Source organism: Aquila chrysaetos, chromosome 20 (genome assembly GCF_900496995.4).
Source record: "Aquila chrysaetos chrysaetos chromosome 20, bAquChr1.4, whole genome shotgun sequence".
Taxonomy (NCBI): Eukaryota; Metazoa; Chordata; class Aves; order Accipitriformes; family Accipitridae; genus Aquila; species Aquila chrysaetos.
In genome coordinates, this window is record NC_044023.1 from 7,214,798 (window position 1) to 7,240,577 (window position 25,780).

Here is a 25,780-nt window from a genome sequence, read left to right on the forward strand (position 1 = left end):
AGAACAGTCTTCCTTCCTTACCTGGGTGCTGTTTTGATAAAACATGAGCCAGTAGGAGAGCCCTAACATGCTGTTCTTATGAATTCCACTTCTCAAGTCCGTGGGCAAGAGCTTCTCTCCCAGTACAATGTGGTACTGCACTGTCTCGTTGTCCTAAATACACAAAACCACCAAATGTTAGGACTCTCTTGACTTCCTAGACTACAATTCAGTCAGAGGTATGGCATAAGAGGAGTTCCTAAGCATCTGTAATGGCTAGTTAAGCCCACAGAGCCTACTAACTCCCTATCACAGATGACTGATCACACTTGATGACCCTTTTACTGGATGAAGCCATAAATGCTTTTGGAACCTTTCAAAAGGTCGAAAATTGCCACAAATATGCCACAGCCAGCCAGGAAGGGCAACATGTCATGCCATCTATCCACACACAAATCTACTCAGAAATTTGCATCTGGAGTCCAAATACTGTTTTCAGATCCCATTGCAACACCCCAGAAAAACCTCTCATTTCTCTCTGCCGCATTTCTCCCAGCTTTTAGCATCAGATATGCTTCTCCTCTCCATGCTCAAATCCACTGAACTCAAGTTTATGATCTGACAGTGTACATGTCCCTGCACTTACCACAATACATACTCAAACTGAAAGGAAGCAGTGAGCTTACCAACTGTGTCACATTGGCAGCATGGCAGTACTCCTCGATGGAATTATTTCCAGGAACAAAAACTGTGTATTTTTCAGAGGACTCGATTTTTCCAATGAGCTGGTATTGCTAAAAAATGTCCAAGCAGTAACATTAGCTATTACAGTTGTACTTACTAAAAACCAGACCATGCATGAAATCAATTACACGAGCGCTAGAAGGAATGCTTGAAAATGGGATATACAACTTCTACTCAGTCACACACATCTAATTGCTTGCTCCTCCTCCTGGGCTGACATAAATGCAGCTTCTCAGTTATGAACAAGTCTTCCTTTTCCTCTAAGTTTCTCTGCCCTGCACAAGCATGACAGCGCCTGCGGTAGACAGGTTGTCCTCCACTGTAATAACGTGCCAATGATATAGAGATCTAACTAAGTATATAACTCTCTGGCTGCTCAAAAGAGCTTTCCGAGAAGATCCCTCATGAATGGTAGGAAACAGGTGGTCTCCCTTGTCTCACCAGGCAGTCCAAATTTCGGTCCCCCAGTACAAGGTAAGGTGGGCATTTGCTCAAAACACAGTTCTGACAACCACAACAGTGCTCACCTCAGCTGCTTACCTGTAGCAACTCCTTGAATGTGCTGAATGAGGCAACTGTCTCAAGCTGCTTCTGCAGACCTGGAGGACTTGGTGGGATATCTCCTGAAGGCAGCAACAAAACCTGTGGAAAAAGTGAGTTCATAAGCAAGGTTGGGCGAGGGGCTCTGGGGGAAATCACACTAGACTCCTGCCCTGCTTGCAAGAAAGGCAATTAGAAAAGGCCTCATTTTACACAATTCTGCAATAGCCTTAACTCTTCTTCTGTCAGGCAAGAGAAGAGGAACTCGCCTCCCGCTTGTCCTGGAGACAAATATTTTAAACATTAAACACTGCTGCACAGGAAACATCTGTCAGGACCTTGTGATAACCAAATATATTCTTGACATTATATCCCTTCCTAACTGTCCAGACATGTATTCCTCCTTGGCCCAATCACAGATGCTGCAACACAAACCTGCTGCTACAACTGCAGCATTTCCCAGTATCACACGTACTGGCGTACCTCACTGAGGACATGAATAATGCCGTTGCTGGCAGGGATGTCGCTGACGACTATACTCGCATTCTGGATGGTTAATACCTGCAAAAGTATCAGAGGGAGAAGGAAAAGGATTAGAAATTGCCAAGCAAATTCAAAACAAGTATGTTGTTTGTTCAGGTTTGCACATGATTGATCTGAGTACAATTTTTGAAAGATGTCTGAATTTGAGGGCATCAGTGTCCCATCCAGGCTCCCCACTGGATACAGCAGCTCTTGAGCAGTTTAATTTGACACTTGTACATGTGCATTATGTAAGAAACCCTTACGCCGCTCCTGGTGTTTATCTGCCATCTGGTCTGTGGGTTGAGGGTGGGCAATTCTGGCTTGTCGTATTTTTTGAGCTTTTCAGAAGTGAAGACACCTTCAAGAAAGTGGGCCCTGAAGGGAACAAAGGCAGGTAAAGAAAAGATTAGGCACTGTTTGTAATAACAGGGAGATAAGACCATACCACGCAACATTCACGTCTCTCATGTGAAGTAGTTACGCATGGGGAGAAAATGATAGAGGGAATTACTTGTCCTGATGCCATCTGCATCTACATGACAGGGAAAATCTCCCTCTGCAAATACATGAAAAATAAATCCACTTCCCATGGCCTGTGGTCCGTTACATTTTAAATGCCTACTAAATTCTTTGCCTGCTAGATATTTAATCTTGCTTCTAGATTTATCTCAAGATAACTCTTTATTGGTCTTGTACAAGCAGAAATCCAGCTCACAGCTTTGTTATTGTTGTTTGGCATAGGAAAGCAAAGGCAGGAGTCTCCGCATACCTGACTAAAAATGGCAGCATGTAGGGGGTCAACCAGAAATCTTTCTCCGTCTTGTTCAAGTTTTTGATAGCTGCCTCTGATGGCACCAGCACAGTGACATTGGTTCCTGCTGGGATGCTGAAGAGAGATTTCTGTTGTCCAAAGCACAAAAATGAACAAATAAGACATGCCACTGCCACACCTATACCACAAAATATAACCAACAGCCATCCCACTCTTGCGGTCGCATAAAAGGGATGTGTAGAAAGACAGCATATGCTCAGCAGCACAGCAGGCCTCCTGGGCGTGGCAGGTAAGTGCTGTTGGCAATCGATGAATGTCGCAGGTGGTTTAGCCAAAACAGCTAACATCCATTTGCCAAGGGAAAACCTGCTGCTTTAAGCCCTACTTCTGTACTTCAATTAATCTTCAAATCCATTCAATCATACCAATAAATCCTTTCTGAACCCTCAACATCAGTTTTAGGGGAGAGACCAAGATTATTCCTAGCACATACAATGTATGCAGCAGGACAGGTAAGCTAAAGCTCAATTAGATGCCATATGTCATAGCATGCTTCCACAGACTTGCTGCAAGTCTGCAGAGTGTCTCTGGTATTGCCACACCAGAGACAGGGAAGCAGTAACAAGAAAAGGAACAAACATACAGTCTAACTTCTCAAAGCATGCTCTTCTGAAAAATAGCTATTATAAAACTGCCCCTTTTTCTTTCCCTTCTGTGCTATTTTATGATGGCCAGGAGTTACAGATGATGCAACCGTGAAAATTAAGTGTAACACAGCCCCAGCTTCCTCTGGTGCTAGAAACACACTCACAACCCTCACTCTATCACAAACTCCAGAGCTTTTCTACACACCTGCTCTGTAACGATTTCTCTTTTGCTGTTGTTTTGTTTTTCTCTAATGAAAAAGATAAATGGAGTTGCTCTTTCTGTAGCAGCAGTGTTTGCAGAGACGTCACTTCTACCGAACTTACCCGTGCGGGCATCCCATGGCTGTTCTTACCTTAAGCCAGTCATAGAAGCCTGCGAAGTGGGAATTCCTGGCCAGCTCCTTCCAAATAGAAACAACAGAAGGGTTACCCCTGCTGAGCACTGGCGTTGCAGGGCTGGGGGACTCAGGGTGGGGGAAAGGAGCCCTTTGCAATATCAAATCTGGCAATAATGACTTAGACATTCCTCTCTCACCTTACAACCACTACAGGCACTGTGTATCATGGGGAGGGATGGGCACTCCTAAAAACACTCCAGGCATTAAAAAAAAATATATTCTTAAATAAACAAACTCTTTTCAACTCATCTGCAACTGCTCATGTTTACCAGGGACAGGGATTGAATCCACAATGGCCTTTGATATTTCTAATGACAGAAAATGGGCCTAGCAGCATTGACCTGGAAAAGTTTCGAAACAACAAAAAAACCAGATCACTTATTGCACAGGACAGACAGGGGTGAAGCAGCTTAGAAATTATTGCCGATGATTTCACGAACACGTTGACCTTGGCACCAGTTCTGTCTCTGTGGCCTTGGGCAGACACATGTGCTGTGCTCTCAGGCTGGTACTGGGAGAAGGAGTAAACTCAGGTAACAGAGAATATGAAAGTAAGAGCAGAGCCGTTTCTCTCCAATCTCAAGAAGACCTCAGACATTTATTTTTTTACTCACTTTTAGAATGTCCCCATAGCATGTCATGCCATCCCCCATGTAGCCTTGAGGGCAAGCGCAGGATCTCTCTCCTCCTCCAAGGGGTACACACATAGCCTGAAAATACAAGGAAAGAAGAAATTAGAGAGTAAAAACAGGTTATGCAGTGTTGTACCTATCTAGGAATTGAATTCTGGTCTCCCATGGCCTGGGCTAGGAGAGCACACAGAAGCACCTTCCTCCTATTGCCTTTATGGTGGCACTGAATTTATACCTCCTCATGCATTAAAGCCTAGGTGATGGCTTTGGTTGTGTGAACTCACAAAAATCAGAGGATCCACCCGGGTAAATCAGAGACCAAACCTTTATAACACATCAGTGACATGCCAAGAAGATGATGTAACGTAAATCCTTGCAATTCTCTCAATGCTGTGGCTGAAAAACCTCTGTCAGGGAGCAGAGGAGCCTCAACTGCCATGCCAGCCTTGGGACAGCACTTTAGCTACTCACCAAGTCATGGCAGCCACCGTTGTCCATGAGGCATGGGTTGATTGCATCACAGTTGTGGCCATCACCAGCATAACCCCTCTTGCAGACACAATTGCTCTGCAAGAAAGAGACATTTCAATTTTGCAGACCTATCAGAGAGTCCTCATTTGCTACCCAAAAAAGGCCTAAGGCAGCAAAACCTATTCTCAATGTATTTTCCCAAGTTTTCTTCCTGGTCCCTCAAGACCTGGAAATGTGGAGGTATTTCTTTAGCAGGTCATCATCCTCTATCACGGCACACACGCTGCCTGATTACTCAAGCGCATTGATGCCTTGCACTGCTTGGCTGTAGGAGGGTCACTTGAAGATGATGGTTTCCTTCTTTATTTCCAGCTTTTCGGGAAATGACACAGAGTTAGTGAATGGCAGAAAGAGAAGAGGGGTTAATTTCAAAGCTTCCTGCTTTCAAGATAGCTAGGAGAACACTTGCACATCTCACCTCACTAACACGTGCGGAAGATTTGGCACCTTTTTTCAGCACATTGTGCAATGCTCCCCTGGCTCAGCGGGGAGAAGCACTTTGAGAAGCAGCACCCTGAGAAGCCGTTTCTGCGTGCCTTCCCCCTATCTCAAGATGCCCGACTGCCAGCCCAGCTCCCTCCATGGACTATCTGAACAGCTGCACATGCTTTTCTGTATATTTTAGCATTGCCCAGAGACAATGCTGTGATCTGGGAACAAGGAGGACACAGCAATTTATGGCTTATACTGAGCTGTATTATGGAGTGTAGTCTCTTCCCTTTGCTGCATGAAAGTTTCAGAGTAGCACAGCAGCCTCAAACTCATCAGCGCACCTCACCTCATGCAAGCACACCGTGTGGTTTTAGCTGCAGCTGGTGCTTCTGGCAGCAGACAAGCAGGCTTTGCTGCTGACCAGCCCAATTTCTACCTCTGGTGATCCCAGGCCATCTCAGAGCAGCTTAGGAAATGATAAGTCCACTATCGGACTGCTTAGAAATTATTGCATTATAATTATAGCATTGATCATACCTGTCCAGGGCCGATATAAATGCAGTCAGCATTGATGTGACAGCTCCCTCTGCTCTCCAGCATGCAGTTGTCTATAGCCACGCACGCCTTCCCGTCCCCAGTCCAGCCAGTGTTGCACTTGCAGGTGGCGGTGCCAGGGCCCGTACTGGTGCACAGGGCCTCCAGGAGAAGGGAGAGAAAAGGAATTACACTCAGCAGAAGAAGGGAGGGAGTGCAGTGCAAATACAGCAGCTAATCTCCTTTGTCAGACTGTGGAGAGTTTCTGAATGACCAGTTCTGATTCCAGCACTGCGGGGGGCAGCATGGAAGTATCTTCTCCAGAAAAGTCCTGGACAACTTCATAATAAATTGATTCCGGAAACATTTAGTGTTTTCAGAGAGGCAGACACTTGTGTCTAGGGTGGCTCAGAATTCCCAGAGCATTCCCTACCATCCTGTAAAGCTCTTCCATTACAGAAGAAATATTCCCTGAAGAGGAGGAGCACAATCTCCTGCCTGGAGATGCGGGATGGAATCAATGATGGAGGGCAGATCTCTCTCAGGAAAGACCTACTTTGTACTCAGTGCTATCCTATTTCCTTCTATACGGCACAATGTGTTCCTCTCAATGAGGGGTCTAAATTATGCTGAGGTCTGACTGTTTGGCAGTCATTGCCATCATAAAGCACCACAATTCTTTACTAAGGATAATAACGTAGCGTTGATGGTTACTAGAAATATGAGTTGCAGCTGACAGCTCAGCTACAGCCTGAACACAGCAACAGAGAAACTAACACACGTTAGAAGAGCTTGAGGGGAAAATCACTACAAACCAAAAATCAGTACAGCTAATCTCTGTAGCTGCCGAAATATCTGGTGCAAACTCTCCCTGGGGTGTCACGTTTTGGCACCAACCCAAATGACTGACATCCTTACAATGACTGTGTCCAGGTACTTGTTACTCCACCCCATCTTACAGACAGGGAAAGTTAGCACACAGAATGCGTAACAGTCCCAGGAGTCCTGGATCCCTGCTCTGATTGATAGGAGCTGCTTCTCCACGCTTTGACAGTCTGACCCCACTTACATTCTGTGAACAGCCTCCTCGTTCTGGCTGACTGCACAGGTCGATGGGCTGGCAAGAAAACCCGTCACCTTCGTATCCATCCGTGCAGATGCACCTTAAAAGTATAAGCACAAAAGGGACACAGATAGAGCAGTCCCTTCTGAAAGCCAGCAGAGAGCCAAAAGGCAGTTTGAACCTCTGAAGCAAGCAAGAACCTGACTTTGATTTTTAGCAGGTTGGCTGCATTACTCAAACAATCCTGTGCAACAAGTATGCAGACATATATACACAATTACGGGGCTGGCAGCCACAGAGCCGCTGTGTGCCTATACAATGACAATGTGCCCCCCTGAATGTGCATGCCAAAAGACTGACCTTGCTGTGTCGTTGAGGCTGCAGACAGCATTCTGGTGGCAGTACTGGGACAGCCCGCTTGGGCCACAGTTCTTGGACATCTTGTCACAGAACTTCCCGGTATAGCCTTCCTTACAGGACCAGGACTGACACACACCACCGCTGCCAGGCCTGTTGTCACAGATACCATGGACACAGCCACAATCTGTCAAGTACATGGAGTAAGATCAGTAACTACAAAAAGTCCAGAATCCACCACAGTGACGGCATTTTGTAGATTCCCAACTTTCCTTTACAACCTCTTACGACACCAAATGATCATCCCATTTGTTTCTGACAGAGAGACATCTGCTAAGAGACATCTGTCATAACTCAAAACCTGGCCATGGAACAGATCCTGTGACCACCTGGGTACGTGTTTTTTATAGGCTGTAAGGACAGGCTCAAATTTAGGCTATCAAGCTCAAGGTCCTTGTCAACTGTCTTTTCTTTCCTAGCAAGAGAGATCTAAATCAAAGTCCCACACCTAAGTTTGGCTGATGTTTCCAAGACCCCCATCACCATTTTCATATCAGCCATTGTATTGGGTGTGTGTGGCAAGGTTTTTGGTAGCAGGGGGGGGTTACAGGGGTGGCTTCTGTGAGAAGCTGCTGGAAGCTTCCCCTGCGTCCAACAGAGCCAGCACCAGCCGGCTCTAAGACAGACCCACCGCTGGCCAAGGCTGAGCCCATCAGCGATAGTGGTAGCACCTCTGGGATAACATTTTTAAGAAGGGAAAAAAAGTTGCTGGGGGCACAGAAATGGCAGCCGGAGAGAGGAGCGAGAACATGTAAGAGAAACAGCCCTGCAGACACCAAGGTCAGTGCAGAAGGAGGGGGAGGAGATGCTCCAGGCGCCGGAGCAGAGATTCCCCTGCAGCCCGTGGGAAGACCATGGTGAGGCAGGCTGTCCCCTGCAGCCCAGGGAGGTCCACGGTGGAGCAGATCTCCACCTGCAGCCCGGGGAGGACCCCACGCCGGAGCAGGTGGGTGCCCGAAGGAGGCTTTGACCCCATGTGAGAGACTGAAAGAGTTAATGTCTCAGACATTGTGGTGGGGCAAGTTCTGCTTAAAGACAAACCCTGCACAGCAAGGAACCAAGGTGAAAAGCCCATCAGCTCAGACATCAGCAACAGGAGGGGGAGGGCGTGCTGGAGGGTGCGCAGCTCCCTCTTCTGATAAGCTGTTCTGATACAAAGATCGAACAATGGCCATGTCTGCAGGGAAGGAGAAGTTTCTCCACAAACGACCCCCAAGCCCAAAGGCTCACAAATTGCTCATTAACCTGACGAGTTCGGGTGCCTGCCCGAAGGAGGGGCAAGGATGATAAAAGGACACAAACTGAAGCCCCGGGTGCGCAAGCCCAGCAGGACTGGACCCCTCAGCTGACTGAACCAACGCTGGACCCAGCACCGGTGAAATCTTTCTCTCTTCCTTTTTCTCTCTCTGTCTTCTTCTCTCTTTCCTTTTCCTTTTCCACAATCCCTACACCTCATCCATTTCACGACATAAAACGTTGACCAAGTCTGAGACTAAGAGTGGATCCAGCCGCCCCTGGGCCCTTCTCTGAGGAGGAGTCTAGAAAGCAAGGGGGTCTGCTCTGAACCTCCTGACTCGACAGGAGGGATCTCCTTATTCCCTGAATTGATGTGTATGGTTACCCTGGGTTACATGGTTTACAGAAGTAGTTATGCCAATTCCTGTTGTGAGAAACCCTGTCACTTACTACCACACCTCCCCGGTTCAGTTTACTTCTGTCATGAATAAAATCTTTAACTGATCGTTTGGTGTCGTTTCACCTTAATTTAGCCCGAGGGAATTTTGAATTAAACACGACTCCCTAGTCTGTCCAGTCTGGGTCGTGACACCCCGTGGGAAGCCCGCGCTGGAGCAGGTTCCTGGCAGGACCTGCGGATCTGTGGAGAGAGGAGCCCACGTTGGAGCAGGTTTTCTGGCAGGACTTGTGACCCCGTGGGGGACCCACGCTGGAGCAGTGTGCTCCTGAAGGACTGCACCCTGTGGAAGGGACTCATGCTGGAGCAGTTTGTGAAGAACTGCAGCCCGTGGGAAGGACCCACGTTGGAGAAGTTCGTGGAGGACTGTCTGCCGTGGGAGGGACCCCACGCTGGAGCAGGGGAAGAGTGTGAGGAGTCCTGCCCCTGAGGAGGATGAAGCAGCAGAGACAGCGTGTGATGAACTGACCATAACCCCATTGCCCATCCCCCTGCGCCACTGGTGGGGGTAGGTAGAGAATCCGGGAGTGAAGTTGTGCCCGGGAAGAAGGGAGGGGTGGAGGGAAGGTGTTTTGAGATTTGGTTTTATTTCTCATTACCCTACTCTGGTTGATTGGCAATAAATTAAGTTAATTTTCCCCAAGTTGAGTTTGTTTTGCCCATGATGGTAATTGGTGAGTGATCTCTCCTGTCCTTATCTCGACCCACAAGCCCTTTGTTATATTTTCTCTCCCCTGTCCAGCTGAGGTGGGGGGAGTGATAGAAAGGCTTTGGTGGGCACCTGGCATCCAGCCAGGGTCAACCCACCACAGCCGTGTTTTCTCCACTGTTGCTTGAAGGGACGCCCATGATGACATTTCTGTCACTTCTTTTGTGACGCTGGTCTTGCCAGAAGGGAATCCCCTATGAACTTGCACTATACCCTTGCCCTACATTTTCCTCTCATCTCTCTACCGGAATTACCAACCTTCGTCACAGTTCTCGCCATGCTTGTTTGGGTTTGAACAGATGTGGCAGGCTATTCCTTTGAAGCCTTCAAAGCACTGACAGTTGCCACTCCCTTGTATGCCATCGCTGCACTGGAAGGAAAACAGAAAGAAAACCAGCGTGACTGAAACTCAGGGAACCAAGGCAAAGCCAAGGCTTTGATATCTACCAAAGGCACTTTGATACTTGCAGTAAAAAATAGGACTTTGAAGAGCAGTGGTAGTAATACAAAATCCCACATAGCCAGAGCTGTCCCCAAGAGCCATGACATGATTCACATTAGAGCTTAAGATAGAAAACTCACTGAGTATGTGCCATTCTCCCTGGATCTTCTGCTACCACCGCTGTGGGCTTAGCCCTGAAGCACAAACTCTGAATTGTACTTATCCACAACTACACTTTCTAACCACACTGTTTCAACTCTTCATTGCAATATAGCAGGATCTTTTGTACTTACATTCCCCCGGCCATAGCATGGATTGGAATATCCCCCTGGGCATGGCATGCAGTCCGGACCAAAGAATCCTTTGCAGCATCCAGGTTTCTGAAACAAAAGCAAAATTGGTAAGGTATGACGTGACTTAACAAGAATTGCCTGGAGTCATCCTGCCCTCCTAATTCTGAAATCCTAGTCCTCTTCTCTGCCATGGACTGAAATGGACTCTCTCATTTGGCATCCTCCTGCACTTAAATTATTTTTCAACAATACCCCTCTTTCTGCTCACAGCCTATTCTTCTCAGAATAGATCACTATTTTCTGCTCTCAGACTTCAACAAATAGGGTCCATGTTTTCTGTGAGCTTTTATTTCTTTAATAGCTGGCCCACTCACTCCTACTTTATGCTTGCTGAGGACTGTGTTCCTTTGGAGGGATGGAGCAGTCCTGGATCGCAGGTTACAACTGACTAATGGAAGAACAATCACAAGACAAACAATCAGCAGTATTCAATGTGACACCCACAAATCATTCCACATAGTTAGCACTGTGAGAGCTCAGGAGCTGCAAACAAACGTGAGGTCCATAAACTTGCTAAGATCGAATTTCCTGAACCATCTGACAACCTTTCATAAACAGGATGCTATCACTTCACAGCTCACCGCACTTTCCCTGTGCTCAGCTTCCTTTGGGTGAAATGCTAAAACCAGGGCACTCTCAGAGAAAACATGCCACGGCTAACACTGCATCATTTGTCTCATGGCTTCCTCCAGCTTGGTTGGTTGCAACTGGTGTGCTTTATTTTATTTATTTACCGTACTCAGGTTTAACTGACCTGCTTTCTAACATTTGCAGCAGGTTGGTACCCTGTGTTCTCTCTGTTTGCCAAAGAAAAAGCAGGTAGCCAGTTCATGTGATGGTCCTGGGGACAGCCCTTTGCATGGGACAGCTTTCCCTTTTGCTCCCATCCAGCCCTCTCTCAGCTCAAGGAGTCAGAGCTCTTCCTGATGAAAGAGGAAGGGCAAAGCTGGGCTCCTTTCAAAGGGAATGTGGTCTTCCATCACACTCACCGTGACGGTTTGATTGCAGTACCTGGCGCACCCCTTCTTCAGGACATTCAGGCCTTGTGGATCATGGATGTAGACACATTCTTTTGGGAAGAGCGTTGGTTCCTGTACAAACAAATCAAGTCATCAGCACTATAAGCTTCCCCTCTGCTCTTTTTGCTGCAGAGAGCAGCTATGCCTATCTCTGAGCTGAGGAAGTTCACAGAGGAGCCAAGGTGAATAAGATATCATTATGGCATGCCTATCATGAAAGAAGGCACACAGCGCTTTCCTCTTGCTCCCAGAAGACCCCAAGTCTGAGCCAAGGTGCTGCCCTTGTTCAAATAATAGTATCTATGATAAGGGAGAGAATGAGAGTAGGGAGTGAGGGTAGGGAGAGAGGGGGAGGAAGAGAGGGAGAGAAGACAAGGGGGACGAAAGGGCCTGAGTGAGAAATAGAGGGTAAGAAAGAGGGAAGGAAAGAGAAGGGGGGGGGAGGCAGGAGGGAGGGAGAGTGGGGCAGAGAGAGTGTAAGAGTGAGAATGAAAGAGTGAGGGTGGGAAGGAAAAAGAGGGAGGGAGGTGAGACAGAGAGAGGGGAAAGGACTGCAGATAATTTTGGAACAATGCTCAGTGACCTGTCATGGAGTTAGACATGGACAGATTGGGCCCCAGATGATTCTGGCTTCACCTGCCTCAATCAGATGAAAATGAGCAACTAGCGATTTTGCAGAGCCCTACTTCAGACATGCATGCTGAGACCGCATCAGCAAGTTCTCCTGAAAGTCAGATCTCTCAGAAGACACCCAACAGTTAACAGTGGTGAACACCTCCCTGGCTTTCACAAACATCATCTTGGGCCTTGCCTTTACATGAGGATTTCCTGGAACTTGCTGTTCTGCTAAACTCAGCATGGGATAACTCAAACACCAGCACCCAGCCTCCTCCTCCTTTACTCCACCTTCAACTTGTTCTGCTCACCTCTGAATCAACAGGGAGCACAGGCCAAGAAAAAATTGTTTCTCACCCTCTACAGTGCAGAAAGCTTGTTGTGATTCTCTGGCCATGACATAGGCAGTGGTAGTACTGGATGGTACTAGTGGGATCAGGCTTGGTTCTAGCAGTCTGGAGGAGCTGGCAGACTCAGCACCTGAGCAGGAAAGCCTAAAAGCTGCAAGTCTGCATTTCATTTAGCCCAGACTGTCTCACAGTTCTCTCCATTGATTCAGCAATCAGACTTCAGAATAAGAAATAGCACAGAGCAGTTAGCGGGTGACAGTCTGGGATCACAGAGCATGGATGTGTGGGGAGTATGTATCCTCTAACAAGCCTCTCTAGTGGCTGCCTTTCCTGCTCTCTATTTATTTGAAAGTGGCTCGGGTTAGAAACCGTTTGTCAGTGTCTGTATGTCATCATGCAAAGAAGAAATTACTGAAATAACCACAAATATTTACCATTTCTCTGCTGCCAGGTGGGCAAACGCTGTTGTTGAGGGCCTCACAATCCACACAAGAGCCCTGTTAAGAAAACAAAAGGGGAAAACCTTAATCTTCTCAAAAGGAACCCACTCCCCATGCCAAGAATGCTACAGAGCTACTGTTCCCAGTATATATCCAAAACATCACAACATGTATCAGAAACATTCCTAGGATGGAGTTTCCACACTCTGAAATGGGGTAAGTTTATCACTTAAATAAAATGACTCCTTTGGCTTGAGGAGGTGCTTGCACCTGACTGCAAGATGGGGTCTGTCTCCACCCTGTGAGTCTTTGCAGCCTCTAGACAAGCAGCTATGCTGGAAAACACTTTGGGCATCCATGCAGCAGGCCTCACTAAGTCAGCAAGTTATGTGGACCCTCTGGCCACTTGGGATTAACTGCGTCTCTCCAAATCAGGTACCTCTTGCCTATTCAGAGCCTCATCTTCTTTCTTTAGGAACATACCAATGATCAAATTATGGAGCAAGCACCTAAAATAAGGTATACAAAACTGTTCAGGTGAGAATATTGCACAGCATTTGTAGCTCCTGCTACTGAATGACTGCTTTCTGTCCAGACTACAGGACACCAATGCTGACAGCTATGGGAACAAATGAATGTCAGCTGAGTTAGCAACTGTGGTGTGAAGATGATCATATAAGGCCTTATGAAAAGGCAAATGTACTTCTGAATCAAAGGTAGGATGGGTGCAAGGAAAGAACAACAGCCTGCAAAGAACATTAGCTGATTTCCAGGAAAGCAGTGCCAAGTGCTAGCAGAAGAAACACTGACGGTGCTGACGCTGCCTAAGTTCACACCAGGGGACCTCTCAGAGAATGCATTTCCCAAATGCAATTTACACAGCCTGCTTTTGTCCTTCCACGTGAGTGTGGGGTCTACAGCAACCGCTAGCGTGAGAATGGGAGAAGCTGACTTACTGTCACAATTTTATGTTGCTCTTCATTGCATCTGTGAGGCAAAATGGGAATTATTGAAGGAGGGATGAAGATGCCGTCCAAGGTATGAATAATACCATTTGATGCCACAATGTCTCGCATGTTTAAGGGGATCCCCGATTCATCCATCAGAATTCTTCCCTGATGCAGAAACACAAATAATTTATCTGCATTTTAGCCCATTAGACTGTATCAACTACAAAAAGCCAACGCAGGAAACAGGTGGTACACAATATCAAGTGCAACCACACAAATGGTCAAGCCTCTTAGTGGAGTCACAGGTTGGATAAGAAGCAAACTAATTCAATGACCTCATTTAAGTCTAATTTTTAAGCAGAGATGGGCTGAAACCACATTGTTCAGAACCACATCCACACATTCTCCTAACACAGGAGGGTTTGCCCAAAAGGGGTTTGATTCATACTTACATCTGCACTGATGTTGATGGTAAGTATCTGGTTAGCCATAGTAACAATGTGTGGCATCATTATCAGTTTCTCTACAGTCACCTGAAATAAAAACACAATGGGACAGTACCATGAAAAAGCAGGGTCATTTCAGTACAGCTTACAGAATGCTTCCATGAATCCCATCAGTTAAAAAACCTTCTAAAGGGGACTTGTCTTTAACATTTACATTTCATGAAATACCTTAAAACACAAAAAATGGGTCAGAGGGAAAGCCAGGACTTCATGTGAATTGTTTGCAATACCACAAACACAGTGGTGCTGGCAACTGCAGCCTTGGTTTTCATTCCTTGTGTAAGTAACAGTTGAGCACAGCTGAAATCAAGTCTCACTAATAGTGTCTCTTACTAATACAGCTGCAAGTAGGGTCAGACTAATAAGGAGATTTTCCAGGACATATTCAATAAACAATGAAAGCTCAGCCAGAAGCATGATAGAGAACATATTTTGACTTAATACATAAGCTTATTTCTAAAGGCAGAAAAAAATGTAAACTGCAGCTAGTGTACTGAGAAACTTAATGATTTGAGAAGTAAGAAGTTCGGAGAACTAAGACAATTGTTACTTTTGCGTCCAACAGGTTATTAAAGAGTAGCTCAGCTTGTTGCCATGTTGTTATTCATCAGTTGCAAGTAAAACTAGGTTTTGCTGTTTTGTCAAAGTGCTGCTCATTTTCTTTACTGGAATTAGGAAAATCACAAGGTCTGACATTTGCTTCTCAGTAAAGAATGGAAATAATATTGATATTTCTTAATGAAGGACATGACATTGTACCATAATGCTTGAGTATTCACTTCCTCCACAGGTTTTGAGTCTAACTTTAAACATTTCTCTTGTTTACTGTATAAGGGAAAATGTCTTGTGGATGCACTGTAATGATTTTATTTACCCTGCCATTAATAGTACACAGCAATGTTGGTGCAAGAATTGGCGGTACCAGGTCAGATCACAGGCTCACTTGCACCAGTTCTCCATCTCTAACTTTAGCCACTGGTGGAGCCCATGGATTGAGGAAAAGGAGCAGGGAGTTTGGACCAATTCTTCGCTTGGTGATAACTTTTGTGTTACTGCTATTAGTGTTTTAGGGAAACTGTAGGCTGGAGAGTTCAGAATTAAGGTACGCTCCTAATTAATAGTTTAACAAATTAAAGTGATAACAAGAGAACAAACTCTGCCGGACAATATTTTCATTGTAAAGGCCAACCAACTAAGGAGCACCATCACTCCCAGGAAACTCAGAGTTTCATGATGGAAGAGCACAAACTGTCCCTTTTGGCAACCACTTTCATGGTAAACATTTTGCCTCATCAGATCCTGAATCACATCTCTGCTCCTCCAGGGGAAGGCCAAAAAGTATCAGCTGAAGTCGTTGACACTCCGACCTCTATGCCAAACCACACAGTTGATAATATGCTGGCCCAAAGGACCCCAATTATCTGGAATTAGAGCTGCCTGCCTTACCGCTGCTGAAGTGTAGATATGATGTTTCACAAGTTCCTGAAGCTTATTTATGCCCTAAGGAAAGAAGAGAACATAAGAATTAGATACCCCTTCAATGCTCAGGAGTAAGAGGAGGCAACTACATTTTCTTTTAACCGTGACTGACAATGCCAATGTACTATAGCGAGTAAGTTCCTTCATTTTCCCCTATCCAAAGCCGGGGTGAGGAAAGCAAACCAAATGTCAGATTTAAACAATCTAGCTAACCATGTTTCTCACTGCAGGTTCCAACAGCATTCACTTCTCTCCCAAAGCCTTACAGAAACAGAGACATGGCTTAGCCATTTCCAGGAAGAGCAACTTTCAGCAACGATCAGATACGTTGCACAAGCCATTCCAGCACAGCCTAGTGCAACACAGTTGGCTCAGGATGTCTTAAAGTTCTATGAGCTCTCACCTCTGTGAAAAGATAAATGAGCCTTCCATCTCTCAACTTATCCACACCATCATTGCTGGGTACAAATACAGTAAAGGGGCCTGGTCCATCCAGTATTGCAGGCAGGCCGCAGTTCTGCAAAAACAATAAAAGATTTCGTCATGGATCTAGCATGAGTTAGTGAGGGGAGTCTATCAGGAAGGGGGAGGAAACGCTAAGCAACCCACTAGAGGCAGAGCTATTGAAAAGCAAACATATACAAGAGGCAACGGGACACCAAGGATAGGTATGAAATATAACAGAGGTATAAATGCCACAAAAACATAGCTTGGACAATGAAGCCACTGATGTGAATGCAGCTAACGTGTACAAGGGAGTACTGGCTAATGCTCCCTGCGTGCTTTAAACACACAGGACACATACAGAGAATAAAACTGGATCTTTTTGCCTGAAGAGAAGAAAAAGAGGATCAAGTCTATAATCACAGTTGCAGTTAGTGAATTTTGTAAATGACTAACAGCCACAGAGCTGAAAACAAGCAGGCCAAGATTGTTGTAAGCAATGCTAGAGCAGATCCAGATGACTCTGATGGAGGTAAAAGGAAAATCAGTGAAAATCAGTGAACGAATGTCCCTAGTGAAAATAGTAACTAAATAAACCCTGGGAAGCAGCCTCAAGGGTTTATAACCTAAGAACTGCTTTTATTTAAAGATCTACACCCCAAAACCAGGTAGCTACAATCTAGCCTGGCATGGGCAGTCATGAAACCTTCACTCTTTGTCCTGACAGTGGTCAAGAACTAAACATGCTTTGGAGAACAAACTCTCCAGGGGAGAGGGGAAGGGGTGGTGGGGAAGCAGATGGGAAAGAGGCGTGTATGCTTGCTGCTTGTGCCAGATCCCCTATAGGTGTGAAAACTCTGATCTTTTCCATTACATTTGCTTATGTAAAATACACAAAATAAGAAATGACACAGAAAAAAGCATCCAGAAAGCAAGCCAAACTACTGAGATGTATTTAAATGTTTTTCAAAATCCCCACAAAAACAGCAGCAGGCTTTGCAACAGCAGCAATGCCACACCTTCCTGCAGCAGACACAAACATGCTTACCTCCAGTATAGTTTCAAATCTACTGAAGATCTCCATTGAAGCAAGGATCTCACCAATGGTTTTCTGCAAGAAGATACAAAGAGGAGAAAAATGGCTGGGGCTGAAGTGAGGTCTGAGCACGTACTGGAATGCCCTTGGCCAGTTTATGTTTGTGGTTTGCATGTAAAGATCTACAGGATCATCATCCTCACAGTCTTTAAACCCTCTGTATTGGCCAGTAGACCTAGCAAGGACTGAGCCTGCAGTAACTTAGGCTCAAAGTCTTTCCCATGCACAACAAACTAGATTTTCCAAGGTACCATGCACTTGAGCACCCTTCTGTTTTCCTACTCCCATCTGCAGACTAAATTAAATGAAGAGGCAATTGCTCACTATCATTAAACTAGAGACATACTTCCAGCGATATACAAATCAATTCTGGGCTGGTAGGCGGTGGAGCTGCTCTGTCATCTCAAGTATCCCTGTGCTTTGAGGACAAGAGTTCACTCTACTGCCTGCAAATGAGCCCCAATGCTGAGAAAATACAATACGTATGCATATTCCTGAAAACACAGAGGAAATGGATGCCTTCCTTTTTGCCACGTTGCCCATGAAGACAAAGGTAACAGGAGGAATGTCCCTTCAAGTATCAAAACTTGTGAAGGGACTTGTCTGACTTTTATTTGCAGGAAACTGCATGGTTTTTTGGCAGAAACTGCTTCCCATAGAACACGCAGAGGCACAGAACATTATTTTCAAGGGACACTACTGGTACAAAGGGATTTGATGCCAAAAATGGCTGAGGTGATCACTAGCCTTCATTGCAATCGCAATGGGAAACAAATGCCTGAAGGAATCCCGGGAAAGACAAGCTCTGCAGGGAGCACTTTTACTGTCCTGCCATCCCAGAATTGCTGCAAACCCTTCCCTGCAGGTACGTGCGATCTTTACCAATGGTGTAAAGTAAATGCAAACTACTACCAAATTCCTACTAAATCCAAGAACTTGTGTCATTCTCTGAGAAATTTTTTTGCAAGGAGGTAGGAGGTAACAGGGCCTGCTTTCTGCATATAGAAACAATATAAAAATGCTCAGGCATAGCAATGTAGTAGCTACAGCAAAAACTTCTCTCATCTAACAGGGAAAAGTGCTTAGCCACTTGAACCTGAAACCCCTGCTCAGTGTCTTAAATTCAAGACATGACTTCAAAATGCAAAACTCTAATGATTATTTGTCCTCATTTTAAATATTTTTAATGCAAAGACAACTTTTTGATTCTAATTTCAAAATGCAGTACAGACTGATTAAAGAAAATCTTCATTTGATTATGTGAAAAATGCTTTTTCAATATTTATCCTGTAAAATATGTATTCTGTAAGATACGACTGAAAAAGAGCTCATTTGCTATGAATGATCTTACTCATGAAAGTAGAACCCTCTACTCATCCAAGCACTGTAAAAGCATCATTGCGAGGCCTGTATCTGGCTTATGTAGTGCTATTAGCTACTTTTAATGGTATGCTGACATAATAGTGCCTAGCAGGCCTTATCAGGAGCTGAAAACAAAATAAATAGGCTTTTCACTTTCAAAAAAGCCTCACAGATTTGGAATTTTAATGATGAAAATATATTTTTTTTAAAGTGTTTATTCTACTGTCCCATAAAACAGAAGAAATACAAATGTCTCTGTACCTGTGGGTTTCTGAGGTTGTCAGTGCTGGTTTTTTTCCTCAGGGTGTTAACGATATGCATGATGCCATTGGCTGCTGGTAAGTTTGATTGCAAAACATTGTACAGTTCTCCCGGCAGGTCTTGATATCGAAATGATTTGCTGTACATCTGGATAATAATAAAAAGTTATTTTCTTGTGGTATACCTCTGTTATCACAATAGATCTATAAATCATTGTTCCCTTCAGTGTTCTCTGCCTATGGGTCAGCAAGATGAAGGTACAACCCGAGTTACTGTGGAAAAAGTAAATTTAAGGGGTGGCCTGGGTGTAAAACAAACATCCCACCTCTACTTGAGTTGGGGTAATATTTCGATCCTGGGGGGTACTTTTAAGTCTTATTACAGAAAGAAGACCTAATCTGGGACAATCAGGTCTAGAATTAAGTTTGTCTGAGTGTGAATGATGCCTGACCCCAGCTCTGGATCACAAAAGGGTCCACTGACCATCAAGTAGCTGCTGCATCAGTCTGCCAAGCACAAGGAGGGGGGCACAGTGCCTCCTGGGCACCGGAGTACAGAATTTGGAGGCAATCCTGGAACTACAGCTTTAATTGCAACTTTTATTGGCTCATAATGCCAACAAGGAGTCTTCAGAACAAAGCCAAAGCAGACAGGCTCGCTGAATTACAAGGCACATATCTGGTCCTTCTATATTGTATACAACCACGCACTGAAGCTGGGCATATGGAGGTGTTCCAAGGGTAACCTACAAACTAAGCATCAAGATATTGGTGCTGCAGCCATAATCCAAGTTCAGGCAAGCACAACTTCCCCACGCTTTTCATTTCATGTCGTGCATTTCTTGAACTGCTCCTCCCTGCCCTGAACTTCAGTTCACATCACTGAGGATTCTGGCCGAAACAAAGGAAAGGGAGGGCAGACTTCCCAGATCAAAAGACTCCTGAGTAAACAAACAGGAAAGAAATTTAAAAGGAGCATCGACAAGCTCAGCTCAGATTCCCTGGCTCCAAATACTTTGTCCTTTTGATGCATGCAGTGTGCATGTATTATGACCCAGACCTCAAGGCCAAGGCTGGATCCTCAGAGAGGAAACATACGGCCCTCCCTCGGCCAGCTGTGAGCACGCATGCAGGAAAAGTGTAGGATAGAGAGAGAACAGTGGATGCTGGAAAATATGAGTCAACTGCAAAAGGGAAAAGGGAAAAAAAGCCTTCCATATCAGAACATAATGATGAAAAACTCTTTGCTAGGATGACTAAGAAAAATAAAATAGAAAGAGGGGAAAAGGGAAACTGCAAGAGGAGACTATTCAGCATGTGGCTGTGTCCAAGTACACAATCTCCAAGGTGAAGCATTCAGTCTGAGAAGAGACTTTGCTGCCTCTTCCATGTCAGCCACATGAATATTGTGGCTGCTAACAGCGTAGGGAAAAGGTCTCTTCTCCAGAATACATATACAAACCAAGGAAAGACCATTTACAAGATGGATTCTGGCTAATTGGTTGTCTGCAAGACAGAAGTGGTTGCTTGGGGTGTCAGGTCTTAAATCACCTTGCTTTGGAATCCACAAAGGAGCTTGTTGCTCTGATCACAGGCAGGCTGATTAGAGAAAAAGGTTTTCTGGTTAAGAAAGCGCTCCAAGGAAACTATGCTCAAGCTCCAGTCTGTCCTACATGAAAGCTGCGGTCCAGGACTTCCATCCATGAGATCCTTTACCTGGCCACTGAATGTTAGCCGATGTCCTGACAAGGTCCACACAGTCTTGGCTTTTATCATGTCTTCTACCAAATGCAGACCAGGAACGATGTGCATTCTGCACAAATGCTCAGCAGTGGTATCCTTTGGGGAATAAAGACCACACAAAGAAGATAAATGACATGCTCTTTCAAGAACCTCATTTACTGAAAGACCCATGACATTACCTTTCTCCCATCTAATACACACAGAGAAATTCTTAGCACACAAGATTGAGCTTCCCTCTTCATTTTGGTTCACTGGAGTAGCACTGTGGCAAATCTTTTGCTTCTGTTTGTGTGCACATTCAAACACAAGGAGACTGATTAACCTGCAAGTGACTTCAGAGCAATCCCCTAGACAGAAACCTACTGGATTTGGACAATTTAAAAACCATCCTTGCATGCTTCAGATTATAAAACTTGCTGAAGTTCCCCATACACAATCTTTGTTTATGTTGGACCATGTAGGTGGTCTAAGCTGCTGAATTTACACTTAGTTTCTTCCTTTCTTTTCTGGGCTTTCCATCACTGGTGGTATTTTAAGACAATCCTCTGGCAATACTGATTTAGGTGGAACTGGTCCTTGTGGGAACAGGTAGACTAGATAACACAGGAGCCTCTCCTGATGTATTTTCTATGAATCCAGAAGTTACCATGATGACCTAGGCACAAGGCCTGACTTGTGTTAGTGGAAACTTCTGCTCAACTAGGTAGTAGGAGACAGCTAATGTTCCTGGCATTTTTAGGGTAGGAGTTGCTCCCTAGACTATATATGAGTTACTGCTGCTGCATAGATAGCTTTGCTATCAAGCAAAGGAATGATATTTCTAAACCAGTTGAAAATGTAATGTTCAGGTGGGGTTGGTCTGTCTGGATTATTTTTAAGACATTTACTTTCTCATATCCGAGTGCTACCTGCAAGCTAGCTGCCACCTGAAACACAACAGGCACCTTGTATGAGCCGCATTTGTAGCTCATGTGTGCTAATTTTTAGCTCTGTCCTGGAGAAATGGCTTATATACCTTCTCATCCTCATGAGGAATAGCCTGGTTGGGAGCTTAACTGTGCAAAACCTACTGCAAATGAACACAATTTAATTTAAAAAAAAAAAATATTATGACCTGCAGGACCTGCTGAAGCCTAGAATTCTCAAAATCTTGTCCTGGCTCCCATAGCAGTTTTCTCCAGCACTGCCATATGTGCTGTCTCCATTAATAAAATGAGCTCTTCTCAAGAAGTTGATACCGTACTCACATCTAGGGCCATAGGCCCAAAATCCAATACTTTGCTGCAAATCTCAGCCCCTTTTGAAAACCCCACCCTCAAGTAGTGAAAAGCCACCTAAAGTTATGAGAATAGTCACACACAGGAGGTTTGAGCTTTAAATGAAGAATGGCCAGAAAAACTTACACTTCCTGACATTATAAACAAACTCTGTCAATATTGAAGAGAGAGAGAGGTTTTAAAAATAATGAGAGGGCTATAACATCCTTTATGAGACTGCAACTTAACCAGACAATGAAGAGTCTTCCCAAGAGATTGCTTCTATAAATACTGCCTTCCAAAGTTCCTCTCTCATGTGTCAATCAGTTTTTACAGGCTGCAGAACTCGGGCAGGAAAGAAGCCTAAGACAGCAAAAATTTGCTAAAACCAAGAAAACTTACGTTAAATTCCATTCTATCGTGAATCGGAAGAAGGGATGGTACAAAGACTGTGAAAGGCCCGTATTTAGTCAGCAACACTGAGCAACCAGAAGCTGTAAAAAGAGTGGCAACATGAAGTATTTACTTGGCATGTGATTTAACTCCAGCAATAATTATTCCTCTTGTTAACAGCACAATTCAATCTAGACATTTTTGGCCTGATGCAAGTAACTAGTACTTGTTTACAAGGAACCAGAGGGAGTCTGATATTGCTACCACAGCCCAGCTTGGTTGCTATTAGTTTTAGCACTTGCCCACAAGATTTCTGAAGGATTGCTGGTGACTTTGGTCCACTTTGAATCACTGCTGGAATTTGCAGAATATTCATAATAATTTTGTTCCTACATGCTTACTACCTTATTCTTGGGCCAAGTGTCCTCTGTCTTCCCCTTAAAACAACTAATTTTTGGGTGTCATCAGGATTTACTGAAACTAAATACTTCTTGAGTAGCTGCTACGAACCCACAGTTGTCACTCCTCACTCAATCGTCAATGGCCCATCAACAAAGTCCACATCAACAAAGGTCATTAGGTATTAAGTCCCACTGCACAGGAGTTAGGAACCCAGAGATCTTCATGCAGTTGCCCATAGCACAAATCATTACAGAAAACATGCAAAAAACGAGTGTTGGCAACACTGATACGTAGCAGGGAAGGGTATTCACAAAAGCTAAGCTGAGCTTTGAGCCCTATCTCTATGCTTCTCTTAAGTTAGTGGAGATAGAGAAGACTGTGCAGAGCATGAGTTGGAGAAGGTATCTAACGTAAATATGCTTTGACATGAGCTAAAGGGTTCTCATTCTTTCCTTGAATTACAGCGGGGCAAAAATTAATCTTTGCAGATATCGCTCCCCACACTTGCAGTACACGGGTTCTAAAACAGTCTTCTATGCTTTGCAAAGCAATTCCTCACTCAGAAAGCACCACGGTACATAGAATAAAGCCTTTTCATCTCTATAATAGCCACTCACACGTGTGCTGGCAAGGAGGCTGTTTAAGGCTTAGTAGATGTTCTACTAAGCAGAGGACCCACGGCACACCAGCCTCAAGCATCACTGCTAGAAAACGCAGCAAAAGCTGAAAGATTGCTGAGCCTTCAACATAGATACTGCAGGTGGAGGCCCACTGCTGGTTTGATGCAAACCGGTTTGAATCACACCCCCAAAGGCACGTTTTCCTTCTTCTGCAGATATGGTACATCCTTCACCAGGACTGCCAATACCTAATACTCATCCACAGTGCTCTCTGCAACGCTATCCTCAATTCACAATCCAGAACTGGTAATACGAGTTCAGAGATGTGATGTGTTTAGTTTTGCAGCCCATGGTCATACGCTGCAAAATAAATCTATCATGCTGAAAGGCTTTTCACCTTTTCTGACACACTCTTGTCCCCACATTTGCTCCATTCCCCAAAGAAATTCAAAAGACATTTACCAAACATTTTCTTGGCGACGTTTAATTTCCTAGCAAACCTTCCTCGTGAATTATGCTGATTTATCTCGCTCAAGAGATCTTTATAACAACTTCTCCCATCTCCAATCTCCCCTTCTTTACATACACAGCTAAGAGACAAGAATGAAACATAACAAACCATTAAAAAACAGTTTGCAACACATTCAACAAATGTGATTAGAACAACATCTCAGTATCTACACTTGAAAGACAAACCCCAGCTTTAAGGTGTAGGTAAGAGCTTAGTAATTTCTGCCTAAACTAAGTGACAGGAGAAAAGATGCACACTGCTGGAGTGCAAGCAAATTTGGACCTACCCAACGAGAATGAAGATGCTTTCTCAGATACAATCAACAGAAGGATTGTCTGCTCTAGAGTTCAGGGTACAGGTAGGCACAATATATTTATTGACACCTTTCTAACTAGATATTCAGTCTGTACCAATCATTACAGCACCTGAAAATTTTAGGTAATGCGTAAAAACCACAGGCTAAGTGAAAACCTAGCAAACCGCTCCTATGTGACCCCACGGCTTCAGTGAGAAGTGCCAGCTCAAGCACATCAGTTAGCTACGGTTCGTCTTAGACTTAATGAGGGCCCCAGAAAGGCTAATGACTTTTCCAGAAAAGCTTATCTACATGTGAAAATCTCTGTCTTGATTCACACGGATTTATAGTCATTACTCAGAGATTACTTAAGATCATTGGCCGATAACCATGTTTTTTCCCGTTTGGGTTTTGTCCAAGTATCGGCTCAGCTCTTTCTGTTTCAGGGATGCAAAGACATGCGACACGGGAGGAATTTGACATTACTCCAGCCTCCGAGGGCTGAGTGCCAGGTGTTGGGGAACAGACATACTAAGGCAGGGACCATGCTGAACACCGTGTCCTGCACTTTGCTAGCGTTATCTTCAGAAAGGGAAGCCACTGTATTTCAGTTCTGGCCTGGAGCAGACAATGAGCAGGGGGATGCTAACAGTTTTAGCAGCACTGGAAAGGAAGGGTCAAGGAGATGGGACTGCTCTTTCCCTCTTCAGTCTCTCAGAGAAGCTCCACCTTCTCTTGGTAACACACAAAATTCTCGGTGAAGCTTTCTCTGGTGTTTGGGAGGCCATTATGCAAAAATAATCCTCGATCTGGCAATATTTCCCTTCTAAGGGGTATCAACTTCTAGGTGTTCTGCTCCAGAGGACTAAATAAGGTCTGATGTTTCTTCCATCAACTTCCCCTCTCCCTGTCAATCTGCAACTCTAATTTATTTCTTGCTTACAGGCCTGAGTGGGAGGACAGCCAAAGACTTGACCCTCAGAATCAAATGTGGGCAAATGGGAGCAAACAAGTCACACATCTCCCTTTTAATGATTGATTATTGACTGATAATACCCTACTACCACCACCAGCTTGGGGAGCTGTATCTCCAGTTCACATCACAGGACTCTGCTGACCCAGATTTAAAGCATCTTGTGACCCATATGCCAAAATTTACAATGACTGATGTAAAACTCTTTACTTTCAATGGGCTTGTTACAAACAGGATCTTCTCAAAAGGTGACTCTGGCCCATTCCCCTCAGTTAGCTCTCAGTTTCTTCAAAATTCAGCTCATCCAAACTCAGTTTCCATTCTAGTTGCAGAATAAGCTTCTTTAATAACAACCTTTAAACTGGCTTACCTAGGATTCCCCTGAGAATTAATTTCACACTTGGAAGTCAAGTCACAAAAATACTGCCGGCAATCGTTGGGAAATACAGAACACTCGGATGAAGGAGTTCTCCTACTCATCCCAGGCTTGCAAACACAAGATGCCTAAGGGAAGGCAACACAGTGATTATAGAGTTGCATTCATCATCTTTTACCCAACAAGTCACCCTACAAAAGAGCTGCCTGGTTTCCCTTTGCAAAATCTAAGGTGAGAAGAGCAGATTTGACCAGCATGATGGTGAGCTCATTTGAAGAA

The 25,780-nt window shown here is 44.7% G+C and overlaps 1 protein-coding gene across 3 annotated transcripts in view; it reads right to left on the reverse strand.

Moving 5' to 3' along the window:
* Window positions 1-25,780, reverse strand: part of STAB1 (stabilin 1) — a 61,702-nt gene that overhangs the window by 21,880 nt on the left and 14,042 nt on the right. For 2 of the 3 annotated variants that reach the window (XM_041118817.1, XM_041118818.1), the window contains exons 10-36: window positions 25,496-25,629; window positions 23,809-23,936; window positions 22,334-22,425; window positions 20,649-20,771; window positions 20,484-20,531; window positions 18,934-19,080; window positions 17,263-17,325; window positions 16,174-16,287; window positions 15,738-15,791; window positions 14,238-14,318; window positions 13,792-13,950; window positions 12,830-12,892; window positions 11,401-11,502; window positions 10,352-10,438; window positions 9,875-9,986; window positions 7,158-7,341; window positions 6,804-6,897; window positions 5,738-5,896; window positions 4,709-4,804; window positions 4,220-4,315; window positions 3,561-3,608; window positions 2,558-2,688; window positions 2,052-2,163; window positions 1,747-1,824; window positions 1,264-1,365; window positions 666-773; window positions 22-153 (exon numbers count right to left, since the gene is read on the reverse strand). In XM_041118817.1, the coding sequence (XP_040974751.1) occupies window positions 22-153; window positions 666-773; window positions 1,264-1,365; window positions 1,747-1,824; window positions 2,052-2,163; window positions 2,558-2,688; window positions 3,561-3,608; window positions 4,220-4,315; window positions 4,709-4,804; window positions 5,738-5,896; window positions 6,804-6,897; window positions 7,158-7,341; window positions 9,875-9,986; window positions 10,352-10,438; window positions 11,401-11,502; window positions 12,830-12,892; window positions 13,792-13,950; window positions 14,238-14,318; window positions 15,738-15,791; window positions 16,174-16,287; window positions 17,263-17,325; window positions 18,934-19,080; window positions 20,484-20,531; window positions 20,649-20,771; window positions 22,334-22,425; window positions 23,809-23,936; window positions 25,496-25,629 (2,847 nt within the window). Of the gene's footprint in view, window positions 1-21; window positions 154-665; window positions 774-1,263; window positions 1,366-1,746; window positions 1,825-2,051; window positions 2,164-2,557; window positions 2,689-3,560; window positions 3,609-4,219; window positions 4,316-4,708; window positions 4,805-5,737; window positions 5,897-6,803; window positions 6,898-7,157; window positions 7,342-9,874; window positions 9,987-10,351; window positions 10,439-11,400; window positions 11,503-12,829; window positions 12,893-13,791; window positions 13,951-14,237; window positions 14,319-15,737; window positions 15,792-16,173; window positions 16,288-17,262; window positions 17,326-18,933; window positions 19,081-19,682; window positions 20,060-20,483; window positions 20,532-20,648; window positions 20,772-22,333; window positions 22,426-23,808; window positions 23,937-25,495; window positions 25,630-25,780 lie in introns of those variants that run through there. The other variant, XM_041118819.1, reaches the window with a different exon arrangement.